Source organism: Lissotriton helveticus, chromosome 8 (assembly GCF_964261635.1).
Source record: "Lissotriton helveticus chromosome 8, aLisHel1.1, whole genome shotgun sequence".
In the NCBI taxonomy this organism is placed as follows: domain Eukaryota; kingdom Metazoa; phylum Chordata; class Amphibia; order Caudata; family Salamandridae; genus Lissotriton; species Lissotriton helveticus.
In genome coordinates this window covers 1329943071-1329956924 of record NC_136069.1, presented here as the reverse complement: position 1 = coordinate 1329956924, position 13854 = coordinate 1329943071, and the positions used below count along the sequence as shown (strand labels likewise).

At 48.7% G+C, this 13854-nt stretch overlaps 1 protein-coding gene across 2 annotated transcripts in view; it reads right to left on the bottom strand.

Moving 5' to 3' along the window:
• Positions 1–13854, bottom strand: part of KDM6A (lysine demethylase 6A) — a 1083812-nt gene that overhangs the window by 781749 nt on the left and 288209 nt on the right. For both annotated transcript variants that reach the window (XM_078658310.1, XM_078658311.1), the window contains exon 6: positions 5215–5335. In XM_078658310.1, coding sequence (XP_078514436.1) covers positions 5215–5335 — 121 coding nt within the window. The remainder of the gene's footprint in view (positions 1–5214; positions 5336–13854) is intronic.

Here is a 13854-nt window from a genome sequence, read left to right as displayed (position 1 = left end):
ATCTGAGGGTCAAGGGCGGGTTGCTGATCCCCCTGGTCACCTGTGTCCACACATGCGTCCTGTTGTGCATCAGGATCTGTGTGGGCTGGGAAGTTGTATTCCTCATCTTGATCCCCAGCATCCTCGGCATCGGAATAAGTTGGCGAGGGCGTGGCAACTCTGAGTCCGAGGAGTCAGTGGTTCGACCAAGACCGGTGAATCAGAAGCAGGCCTTTTGCGCTTCAAAGGAATGGTATACGACTCCAAAGGCGTAGACGCCGTAATTTTCCGCTTGTAAAGCGTAAGCTTCCCAGTGTCGGCATCGATGAAACGTTCCGACTGTTCCTCCATCAATGGTGGACGATGCGTCAAGCCCCCAGCCGGGAGAGTAGGTGCCGACCCGACAGCACTCTGCGATTTCGCTTCGGGCGCCGCCCGTGGTGCGAAGGCCTTCGGTGCCACCTTCGGCGGCAACGTGAAGAGGAGTGGCGTCGAGGACTTGGAGGTGGGGACTGACTGCTTCGGTGCGGAAGGCGTTTTGGGGTCTTCTGCCGAAGCCTTGTCCCTGATACGCTTGAGGGAGTCCGAGACCTGCTTTGTGAAGGAAGCGGACGGCTTCGCCGATATGACAGACTACCTCGGTCCAGCAACGTGTGAAGACTCGAGTGTCGATGATTTGGGCTGTTCGGTCCGAGGCTTGACCGTGGTGGCGTCCTGGGCAACCGCTTTAGGGGCACCAATCTTAGGCTCGATGCCCTTGCTGGTCTTCGGCTCGACGCCCTTTGCGGCCCTCGGCTCCGCGCTCTTGCTTGGAACCGGCTCCACGCCCGACCTGGACTTCGGCTCGACGCCCTTGCTCGACTGAGTCTGGACGGCCTTCTTGGGCTTCTGCTAGACGCCTTTGGTTTGCTTCGGCTAGACGGATTTCACCGATTTTGCCGGGTCGACAGGCTTTTTCGTCTTTGGCTGTCCCGACACCTCGGAAGACGAGGGTGTCGACGGTGGAGCAGAAGGTTTCGGTTTCGAAGGCGCCTGAACCACTTTAGGCAGTGTGGACACCGAAGGTTTCACTTTCGGTTTCGTTTTCGGTAATGGCGGCTCCGTCGAAGTGTCCGTAGCCGGGCCGGGAGGCGGGGCTGTGGATTTCGGTAGAAGGTCTTGGGTAAGGCCGATAGGCGATCCCTCGACCCGAGCCTTCGTAAGTGTTCGAACGGGGCATAGCTCGTCCTCTGAGCTATCTTCCATGGCCCAATAGGCCTCATCGTCGTCTCCTACCTCGTCTACGACTTCTTGTACAGGTAGGCCTTCGACATCCATTTGATAGTCGTAGTCGACTTCTTCCGCTGGAGGTGAAATCTGCAGCTGAACGTCGTGTTCGTCTGCTTCCTCGCTGTCAAAGATGTCCACTGGTGCCGGGGCCGACTGCCGGGCCTCCATGCGCGCCACGCGCCGAAGCCGAATCGTTTTCTTCGAACAAAATCTGGGAACAAGCCATACAGTTGGCTTCATCGTGGTCCGGCGGGCGATAGGCACTTGTTGCACACCGGGTGGACGTCGATGTGTGGGTACTTCGATCCGCACACGGGACACTTCTTGAACGGTCTCCGTTTCATCGTCGAGGGTCTTGCTGCGCCGACTGGGCCTCGAGCACCAAAGAGTCACGCGACTCCCTGGATGTCGAACTCGGGAGGCGAGTCCGAACAGAACCGGGCACCGAACGCAAACAATACCGACGATAAGAGAAAAAGGCCTTTTGGCCTCGAGAATATTGTCGATTCCAAACTGGAGAGAACGATAGTACATCCGAACCCAATGGCGGAAAAAAACAATCTGGGGATGGAGTCGATGCCCATGCGCACTGTAGTCCAGGGGAGGAGCCACCTATCTTGTGATACTTCGAAGACTCTTCCAGGACAACAATGTGCAATCATCCGGACCCAACACTAGGCGGCGATCTATGCTATAGATATGAATTCAGCAGCCCACATGCCTCAAACCCATAATTAATTTCTCAACTGTGGCAGCCTCCAGGCACTCCCGGGGGCATAGAGGTCGGCAAAGTATGTGGCAAAGCTCTCCGCTATTGCCGGAGGATCCGTATTCGGGGTTCCCGCCGGAACCAATATTCCCAATAGGGCCTGGGCATGAAACGTGCCCTGGCAAAGGCGATGCAACATTTTCCCAGACTTGTCCCACCATTGATACACCCTACTGCGCGTAGCCAACCAGGCCTGGAGTGCCTCCTCCATCAGCATGGCCGCACATTCCTGTCAGGCCAGAAGCAATTGCCTCACTCCCAGATCACTCCCAGACACTCGGTTCTGCCGCTCAAGCGTCTCTATATTCGCCTCTGCGCGAGTCAGTTCCTCCCTACGCTGCCTACGAGCTGCCGCACACCAACATATGTCCACCCCCTGCAGAGTGGGCTTCAGCGCCTCCCACAACGTGGCCGCACTAGACACCGATCCCACATTTTCAGTCAAATACTGAGCAATGGATTCTCCCATATGGGCAGTATATTCTGCGTTCTGAAGATTCCACACTGCTAGGTGCCACCGGAACGGCTGCCTTACCCTGCCAGTGTCTAACTCTATATATACCGGGGAGTGGTCGAGAGACCTCGAGGCAGTATTCCCGCCGCCACCACCCTACCCACCCTAGCCCGAGGTACAAATATATAATCTAACCTAGAGAAGGATTTATGGACTGCAGAAAGGTAGGTGTAGCCCCGAGCCGCGCCATGTGTCGACCCAATCCATCCCCATCACAAGAGCGTGTAATTTCGTCGGCATATCACCTCTGAGACCGTCTCCAATCCCCAACCTGTCCTGTGCCACCTGCATGACATCGTTCCAGTCCCCACTTACTACCAACATGACATCAGGCATTTCCGCCCACAATGACCGCAGCCGCTCAATTAGATTCCATTGTAACGGTGGTGGAGCGTACACACTCCCCAGTATCAGGGGTTCCTCCCCAATCCTACCCCAGGTAAAGAAATAGTGCCCCTGCAAATCTGACCATTGCTCTTCATGTGTGTAGGGGACCCTACGGTGCACCAATATGGCCACTCCCCGGGAACCCCTCAGGAAGCCTTCGTGAAAGACCTGCTGGAATCCATATCTTTGCAGGCATAAAGCCTTCATGCCCATGAGGTGCGTCTCTTGCAACATAAGGATATCTGCCCATGAGTGCTTCGCATGTTGGGAGTATTGCACCCCTCTTGACCTTATCTAATGGCCCTCGGACGTTCCAACTTAAAATACGAAGGCCACCCTGCATCCCATGCCCATCCTCGGACGTACTAGACATTTGGAAATACCTCGCCATGCAACACAAATACTAAGCCTCGGTGGTGTGTGTGTAGCCAGTGTTGGGCCTGTGGTGAGAGTGCGACCTGAAAACTAAAACATCCCCTACCCAACCAATCCCCCCTCCCCATACCTCAACCCAAACACTGAAGTATCTGTCGCGGCAGGGCTGATTCCCAGTCCCCAACGGGGGGGATGGGCTCCGCCCCAACCAATGGATCACCAACTCACAGCCCATACACATCCATCACTGCCACCAGACCACCAGGGGGCCACTGTGCGCCACCGATGGAAAAAGGGGTGGGCTGGGGGTGGGCTGGGGGGGGGGGGGCGAGGAAGACAACTAACCCCAGACGGCTCCCCGAGCGGCCCGATAGTGCCGCCGGTCCCCACCACAACACCGAGGGAGGATAGCGCCCGGGAGTGCAGGCCTGTCGCCCCTATCGCCGGCCACCTGTTACCTCGCGCCCCGTCGCTCCCCTCAGGTCTCTGGATTAGCCGCCCCTAACCGCACTAGACACTCCTCCTTACCGCCGCGGTACGACCTGAACGCCGAGCCGCCCCGCCTCACAGCAGCAAGCCCGTCCAATCCTCCGGGCACTCTCAGGGCTCAAAACCACCGGACAGTCGGCGGGTCCCCCGCTGTCACTCCAGACCGCCCTCCGCCTCTCCGTGTGTTCGCCTGCCAGGCCCAGCCCCACACTCGGCCCCGGAACCTCCGCAGCGGTGTCACCTCACACTAGCGGGCCCTCCGCTCCCAGCCAGGCCTCGCGTCCGCCTCACCAAAATCTCAGCTCCATGGCGGCTCTCGACTCACTAAGGGTGCCAGTCAACAGAGGAGCCGGTGCCACGCCCCAGACACGGTGTTAGCAGTCTCAGTAAAACCGGATCATCAGGATATAGGTCGGATAAACGGTGAGCTGGACGGAGCCGGCTCAGAACACGTCCGCCATGTTGGCTACCAAGCCACGCCCCGTACAAATCTGTTTAAAAAAAAAAATTTAACGATGTTGTCGTTTAGTAGGCATGTTCTGCTTTACCTTATTCTGAGAATTTTCAATCTCTGTTTTTAAAGGTGTTCTGGAATCCTGCATATCCATTAGACTTAGAGTGTTTATGTATATTAATGAAGTTCCCGTAGTAGAGAAACAAAGTAGAACACATATTGCATTGCACCCCAGTCAGGCTTAAGATGTCTAAATTAAATAAATGAGGGGGAAACTGTGGGTAGAGGGGCATTTTTATAAAGTAGGAATGTCCAAAACTAGTCACTTATTGGTAGGACTTGACCAAGACTATTTGTGTAATCTCTTAAAACTACATTGCCAAGAGATAACACTATCTGGAGATTTTGAGAGAGAAGGAATGTCAATGGATGTTGGGATTAATGTGTTGAATAATTCAATGGCTAAACTAGCAAATGCAAGTAGGCAGGATAAAGAGCAAAATGCAAATGAGAAAATGAGGCTGGGTTGTTTTTGGAATGGGCGTTCTGTTTAGCACATAACCTACCCTTGCTGAGGTGCCTTCTGGAGAAGAGCAATCAAATATGTGAAATCTTCTAGAATACATGGCCAAGTAACACTATATTCTATAGTGTCCTCTGCACGGAAGAAGAGGTGTGATGGGGTAGGTGAGGCTATTGCATGAAAAGAGTACTAAACTGATGGGGGTTGCCAATCTCAGTATGCCACATTTCCCCAAAATATTCTTGAGGAAAGAATACCTGAAATGAACCTCCCCATGTAATGATCCCAATATGTGAACACTTATTTGTTCATTTTGCTAGCTGATGCAGTTTCAAAGCTCAAAAAAGCTTAGGGGTGAGCAAAGAATTACAACTAGTATATATTTTAGTCCTAAATGTTTCACAAAGATCTACTGCATAGTAACTGCACAATACCAACAAAAAAGATACACCTACCTTTAAGCTAGACTCGTAGTCGGTGTTTGCTTTAAACATCAATCCAAGTCGCAAATGAATTTCCTTGGCTTGACAAAAACTGGGGTCGATATAAAGCACCTCCTGAAATGCTCTGATTGCCCTGTAAGACAAGGGTTTAAAAAGGAGTAACATTTTTGTCCTTTATTTTTCAATGCATTAACAAGAAGGTACACACCGATATCAAATCTATATAAGTTGTAATGAAATATATGCAGGCAGGTATGAAGGAACATACTTTTTTTATTTCTTTTTTTATCGAGCCTGTACAAATAAACAAGACTAACTTGAAGAAAACACAAGCATTTGCAATACAATAGGTCTCGCATTTACGTAAGTTTGAGCTATTGGCATTGTAAATGACAATGCCTTTTCTTATAATTTGGTTTTTAACACATAACTAAAAGGAATTGCCATTTACAATGCCAATAATTTAAACTCTTGCACATGCAAGACCTATTGCATTGCAAATGCTCGTTAGTTATGCTTTTGCAAGTGCCTGGCAGCTGCACATTGCTATGCAGACTTTATTTCTAAATCTACAAGTCCAAAATGGTCATTTGCTATCTTCAAACGGTAGCATAACAACCTAAAAAGCATGAATCGTCGTTATAACACCAGTCCATAAAACAGACCAACAAACCGCCCAAAAAAAACCGACCTGCACACTGACCTGTCAGACAGCCCACGGGACACTGCCAGATTGCCGTACAGGCCAGTTAGACCACGATAACTGTATAATTGATGAACTGTTAATGGTATTGAACTCAGCTCTATAAATTTGTTAAACAATAGAGGGCAGAGAGACCACCGCTTCTAACTGAGAATACTTCAGAAGGATCCCCACTACGGAAGTTAGGAGTCCTTGTGGAAAACCCAACCTCCTCTAATGCACAAATCCCTGCATTGCGAATCCAAATCATTGCACAAGCCTGACTTGCACATTATTGCCCGGTGCTGCAGTTCACTTAGATGCCAAAATCAATCAATCAAACAGCATTTGTAAAGCACAACACTGTCACCCTTAGGGGTATCTGGGTGCTGTGTCTCCATCTAAGAACCAGGTCTTGAGTTTCTTTCTGAAGGCTGCCAGCGAAGGGGCTCCACATAGATGGAGGGACAGGTTGTTCCAGGTCTTGGTAGCCATGTAGGAGAAGGACCAGCCACTGCCACGTCTGCGAAGGGTGCAGACGGTGTGTGCGCGAGGGCAAGTGAAGAGGAGCGCAGGTGTCTAGAGGGAATAGTAGAAGTACTCTGAAAAGGGTTTAGCACCAATCTTGGGGACTTCCCTGAAACTGGAAATTACTGGTTACTTTGGTGGCAAAAAGTAGACTATATATAAAGCAGACCCTGCTGAGGATCACACAAGGGCAGATCGTCTGCTCCACCTAAAGAATAAAAGTGGGTAGGTGGGGTAATATTGGTGGAAAAGACGGTCTAAGAATAATGCTGGAAGCACATCAATGCAAAAGGACTGCCATGGATCACACCTGCTGTTCACCCCGAAGGCGAGAATCTGCTTTGTTACCTCAGTTGCTTAATACAATGACTGCAGAGATTGTTTGTGTAACCAGAGACACGCGGAACTAAGTCGTTTGTCGCTGCAGGAAATAATGACGTACTACATTAGAGTGTGGTGGTCGCAGCCAGCGACTGAAAGCACAGTGAATACGACTTTATTTAAAAAATAAATATTACACACAAAATAAAATAGGCTGCCACAAAACTGTGCGGACATTTCAAGTTCAATAAAAATAAGTGTTAACATTCCCATTTCAAGAGTTTTGCATCAATTTCAAAATATTTTTATAATTCATTGCTCAGAAGTATGTCACTTCTGATATTTATCGCTTTCCATGTACTAAATTGGTTGGTTTTACTCGCGAGAAAGTGTCACTCTAAGTGTCTCACATTTGGCAGCTGAACGCCATTCAAACACACTGTAACTATGAAAATGTCACAAGTAATCCGGAATCTTGGCAGTTATGGGGGAGGTGTAAGTTAAAGTGCATCTGACAACAAGAGTGCTCATTACTGATTGAAAAACATTTTTTTTACATAATTTCAAGTACAATCGGAGACCCGTTGGGAGTCTATAGGAGAAAGTCACAGAAAGCTATTGACTGGACTTAAGGTGTAAAGTCAAGCTCTTTATTTTGTCATGCAAAGCCTGGCTTTATTATTCAAGTAGGATGCGTTTTATGAATGCTAATTACCAGTGACGTAACAAAACGTAAGCGCCCCCCAGGGGCACCGTGGAGCTCAAGGCCGGAACCCCCCTCCCTTTTTATGTCACTGCTAATTACATGCTGGTTTTTAACGAATGCCTGCCAGACTTGTCTTCGAAAAGTGCGTGTGCCATCACGTCCACGAACCGGATTCCCTCTACTAGGGGTGAGGCAACAGAAAAAGGAATAATGCTGAAAACTTACACAAACAGGTGTTGTCTGGAATTCGGGTGTGGCTTAGTGGAAGCGAAGGGAGTCAGGACACAGTATAGCGTGTCGACGGAAAGAGAGGCTGGCTACAACAGAAACTAAGCTCTTTATTTCAACTTCTTTATTGATTTTAGTACATAGCAAAACGCCATGGGAATGACTGATAAAAACAGGCCCGAATTATAACAAGCACTGAGGTGTGCCGGGCGTGAAAACAAATTATCGGGCGGGGCAGCGTGGACACTTACTGTCTATGGGGATATTACTCCGAAAATTGTTGCTGGCAATCTGCGAATGGAATGAGTCCTCACTACGGGAAGCATGCAGCGCCGGCGTGAGTCCGGCAGGTACAATGGGGTTGGGAAGGGCGAAAGTAAGAAGCAGGCAGAAATGGTCACGTGGTGCGCGCAGGACGCTAACATGTAAAACAAGCAAAACAGAAAGCAGCTCCATATCCGGGCCGGGGAGGAGACCTGGGAGGACGAGAGCTGCCCGCGCATGCGCGGTACCTGTAACTTTCGCGTGTCCTGCGGCTCGTGCCCAGTGCCGGCGCGTGCGGCTAGTACAGGCAGCGCCTGTCCCCTTCCGGGGCTCCCGTGGTGAAGAGGGAGCCCTGGCGCCAGAGAGGTAGTGCGGAAGTCCCAGGTCCCAGGAGGAGGCCCAGTTGAAAAGCGGCAGATAGCAGTGCGGTGCTCCCATGGCTGGGGAGAGAGCCCCGCGTCATGCTGGCAGAAGTACAGAAGAGCTGGAGTGCTCCGGAAGCGTGCCGCAGCCAGCCGCCGTTCAGGAGGATAACACCAGAGGAGGAGTTCCCCCTCAGACCGGGTGAGTGGGGAATTCTCCCTTTGTCCAGTGGTTGCGCCAGTGAAGGCACAATGTCCAGGATTATTTCTTGAGCGGACCCGCCGTTGCGGGCCGCTCCAACGATGGGGCGAGTTTATTTTAAAGTCCCAGAAGGAAATTATGTTAAACTGAGCGCGCGTGAGCAAAAAAGAAAAGAGAAAGTGAAACTGCATACTGGCTTGCGAGGACGGAAGGGGGACAGGAGATGTGCACACAGCGTGGCTGTACGTGCGCGTTCACAACCTCAATTCACCCTGCGCGTGCCCATCTCCTGTCTCCCTTCCGAGGCAAGTCAGCAACAATAGATCTCGCTGGTAACAGCGCTTTTGCGCTGAGTCGCCAGGTGAGACCTAAAAAATAGCACTGTTCATTACTTCTATAAAGGCACAAACATTTTCTAGCTGCTGGTTACATAAGGATACTGCAAGGAAACTGGGGGGCAACTAGTAGATACTCTTCTGTATACCTACGGTGCTTAGTAACTAATCACTGGGTCTCAAGACCACTTCAACTGTATATCCAAGTCATCACTCTGGAGTCCAGACATTTCATTGGTAGCTTGTGTGAGCCATTAAGGTGTACCCCAAGAGGTCAAAGTAACTATAAACAGTAAAATAATGGCCGAATGTGCCGAAATCTATCAAAATGTCTATGTACATAGAGAAAAGGTAGGGATGCGGAAATAAGGCACAAATGATAACCCATCAGGCTTTTGCACCTCTGTAAGCTCCGAGAACCTTCCCCCCTCCATATGGTAACCTAGAACATACAAGTTTCACTACAAACACAAGGTTTAACATCAAAAGCAACTAATTGTAGACAGCAATTTACTTTTTAAGTTTAATTTCCATGGTCGGAATTCTGACAGCCTCACTATTAGAGAGTTCAATTACAACTCAGTAAATTGATTAACAATATAGGTTGCTCGGATATAATAATTGCAGTGTCTACCTTGCCCACTAAGGGTATTTGAGCAAAGCATGCAAGAGCTGCAGAGATGTGGAAAATTAATCACTGCGCAACAGTCAACTTGATCCAAAATCTGGGCATGCCCCCTCACCCTATATTAGCCAGAATATTCAACTACAGGGAATGCGACGTGAGTCTCTGCATTGCATGTGAAAAGGCACCAATCAGAGACAACAACACGTGTTTCTTTGTTGCCGGACTACACCCTATATGTCCAGAAGCAGCGTGCTTCGTATCAAGGAATCAAACACCTTTAATCCCTGAATTTGAAATATGCCCTGCTATACTCCGCCAGACAATCATTCATGACCAAAAAAGTACCTTTTTCGACATTCCTACTGCGGCTTGGGATTGGGTCAAACACACCTTCCCCGACCTCCCTGTTGATGCGGCCCTCGATCCCCCTGCCGAACAGGCTACACAGACAGTACAGACTAAGTCTTGACACAAAAAGCAGAGACGCCACGAGGACCTATTGCCCACTCCCGAACAGATGCTGGAGGGTCATTGGGCAGCCAACCTGTCTGCAGCCACACTTCGGGAAGAAAGCCCACTTACTAATGAAGAATCCTCATCGGGCAACACTATTCACTCTGAATCAGACAATAGTCAGCCGCTCTTCCCCTTCATGACACCACAGACTGCAAATGACTTATTGAACTGAAGAGTTACAAGTTAATTGCTATGAAGGGGTACTTAATATTGCATTTTCCCTTCTCTTCGTGCTATAATGCTTGTATGGCAGACGATTTCCTGAGCGGGAGGGTTACAAGCTAAATGCTATGAGGGGGGCAGGGGGGATATTGCTGCATATTACTTACTCTTCTGTGCTACAACATGGGTGTACTGACTGAGGGATATACCCGGATACGCTCTACCGCTATGGGTAAATGCCCCTTGAGCTCAGAAAACATTCCTATGGATGTGTCATTTGGGTGGGCTGGAGACGGATGGGTGTAACCACCGTCGTATAAATCTATTGGGGATGTATGGTCTGGCTGGGCCCCAGAGCGGGGAAGCAAATGTCCACCTGGGTGAGCACACTAGGACTTCCTGGGTGCCCTCACTGACTGTTACGCCCACATGGCCCAATTGGCAGCTGCTGTCCTGCAACGAAATGGTTATGTTACGCTGCTATGTATGTTTGGTCGAACAAGGTTCCATGGTTGGACCTAATATTATGGTATTCTTGGGGGTTAAGGAATGGTGCTGCATGGTTCTTATTTGGACACAACAGACCTGACCAGGACGAATGCACAGATACCACAACACACATACATACAAAGCGCAAATGGCAACAACTGTGCACTATCACTTCACCACTAGGAATGTTCGAGACCCATTTGTCTGCTTCGGAGGCTACAAAACTTCAAAAGAAATGGAGGGACAGCTATTTTGTACAACATAATCTGCGTTTGCGCAGGGAATTGCGATTTGGGTCGGGCGGGGGTCTCTTTCATTGCACAAGATACGTGTATAGACACTAAAGGCAGGTCTACTCTGGTTCGTGGCACTCTGGATGGCACGCCAATCGTGCTCGTGAGTCTTTCCGACCGGAATACAGAACAGGACACATTTCCTACCCAGGTGGGTGGCAGTCTTGGATATTAAATTGCACCAATCCCACCCCCCACTCCAGGGCGCAACCTAACTCCGAGAGGCTGTAGCCCTACAGACTTGGGCACAGGGATGGTCACTGAAGGATGCAGTGCGTAGTCTAAATATAGGTAGGAGCAAATATTTCTATTACTCACCGACACATGTATTGCACACACAGATAGCCTGCATATTTTGCAGTCGTCATTGTTTACACAAAATTACACACACAACTTATATTGGTAAAACACTCTCCGATCATAACTCATTGGAAGTAACTCTTTCCTGGGGACGAGTCTCCACTTGGAGACTGGATACCCGCCTCCTAGAAGACAGCATTTTTTGTGCCACCATGTCCTCGACCACCAACACCTATTTCACAGAGAATACTCCTACAGCCTCCTACACAATGACAGAATGGGAAGTATTCAAAATAGATCATACGTGGGACAGCGATTGGCATGGTGGTGGGTGTACGCTAAACAGTCAGCCAGGACTTGAGACAAGTGGATGGGAGCCTGGGTGTGCTCTAGCACACGCCGGCTCTGAGCGCAGGCAAGGCGAAAGAGCTCCAGAATGCCCGCATAGAGTATTTAAAACTTCTTGAGCAGCTGCGAGTCAGATTTGCGCGCATATTCACAGAAAGTGCACACCGAGGCAGCCAGACCAGGCACCCTGCTAGCACACTTGATTAGAAACACTCCGCCTCCCATACAGATACTCGAGATTATTACCCCAATGCAAACCCTAGTAACTACCCAGAATGAAAATAATGAGGCCTTACACGACTACTACAAGTCTCTTAACCTTGCCCCACAACAGGTGGACCTGCTGGCGATTGAAAGCTACCTGGATACGGTCCGCTTACCCCAAGCAGTGCGGCTGCAAAAAAGTCACCTGCAGTGCCAATAACAGTTGCTGAAATCCAAATGACTATAAGGGAACTCCACAATAACAAAACGTCATGCCTAGACGGCCTCCCGCTGGAATTTTATGCTGCTTTCATCTCACAGCTGGCTCCTCGGGTAGAGAGGCTATATTGGGAAGCTTCACTTGCAGGGTCACTGCCTCCCACTACAGTGCAGGCCATGGTGACGTCACTGCCAAAACCTGTCCGAGATAATACTGACACTTCCGCATACAGACCACTCTCATTACTTAACACGGAATACAAAATACTCAGTAATACTGGCCGTTCGCCTCCTTCCTCTTCTACCTAAATTAATACACTTTGATCAATGCGGTTTTGTTCCCGCACGGAGCACATCATTAAACATACGCAGGCTCTGTCATGTCATGTCATGTCCACCTGCCAGGAGTCTCTTCCTGGTGCGGGGTGCTTTTCAATAGACCTTCGCTAGGCCTTTGATACACTGGGTTGGGACTACATGTTGGCCACCCTACAGAGCTTTGTGTTACCCTCCAAGTTTAATCAGTGGATAAAACTATTATAAAATCCCCCCCACAGCCTGGTTGCGTACCAGGGCCCATATGTCACAGGCCTATCATATACAAAGGGGCATGAGACAGGGGTGTCCCCTCACTATGTTATTTATGCTCGCGCCCTTCGCATATCGTTTATGTGCTGATTCATTAGATTGGAGAATCCCTATTAATCATACAATTCATGCATCGTTATTATACGCAGAGGAGACAATCTACTCTAAGGATCTGCGGGAACACTTGCACACAGTAGCTCGCATCTTTGCTCAGTTTGAATCCCTCACGGGAGTTGCCATACATTTCGGGAAATCTCATGCATTCCTCTTTAGGGACGATCTCCGTCTGCAAGCCAACCTCTTTGGTAAACATGAGAAAGCCATGGCCCTACTACTTTCCGGTATATGGGTATACAAATGTATACAAATTTATAAAAACCCACCGACTTACTCGACAGGAATATACAGAACGCAACTGGTCGTAAATAACCTAACATTTTAATACGTTTCACAGATTGTCTTAAACCTTTAACATTGAAGGATACAATTTTATTATTGAAATTAGCCATATTGAATAAAAGAAAATGTAGAGAAGGAAGAGATGCAAAAAAATGAAAGCATGAAGGAATGAAAAGCAGCTCTAGTAATGAAGAAGGAAAAATTAAAGGTAAAGATACAAACACATAAAAGGACAACATTTAAACATTAATAACAATGCTTAAACACACACGCGCTTAGTAAGAATAACCGGACCATTGGTGCCCTATAAAAAAAAAATCAACAAATAGGTTAGCCTGAAAGAACAATGGAATTAATATTCAGGTAGCATTTTCATGTGTATCCATGGGAAGCTGTGGCTGCTGATCTAAAAAGAGACAAAGGTCTTAGGAGTGCTGAAAGGACTTTGAGAAAGGAAAATGCTACTTACCAGTATGCATCTGTTCTTGGCATGTAGAGCTGTATATTCATATACTTTGCATTGATCGCCATCTGGTGTTGGGCTTGGATGTTTGCAGTTTGTTTTCATTCTAAGAATTCTTTGTAGTCATGAGATAGGGGACTCCTCCTTCCGATGATAGTGCGCATGGGCATCAACTCCATCTCCAGAATGTTTTCGTCATAAAGGGTGATGATGGAGTTGGTAAGAAATAGAAAGGAGAGATCTGTGTGTGTTGTATCTAAGTAAGATAACACTGCAACAGATAAAGGTACCCGGTGAGGCGGGAGGGTGTACATGAATCTACAGCTCTACATGCAAAAAACAGATGCATACGGGTAAGTAGCATTTTCCATTCGAGGCCTATGAGCTGTAGATTATATACTTTGCATAGACTATA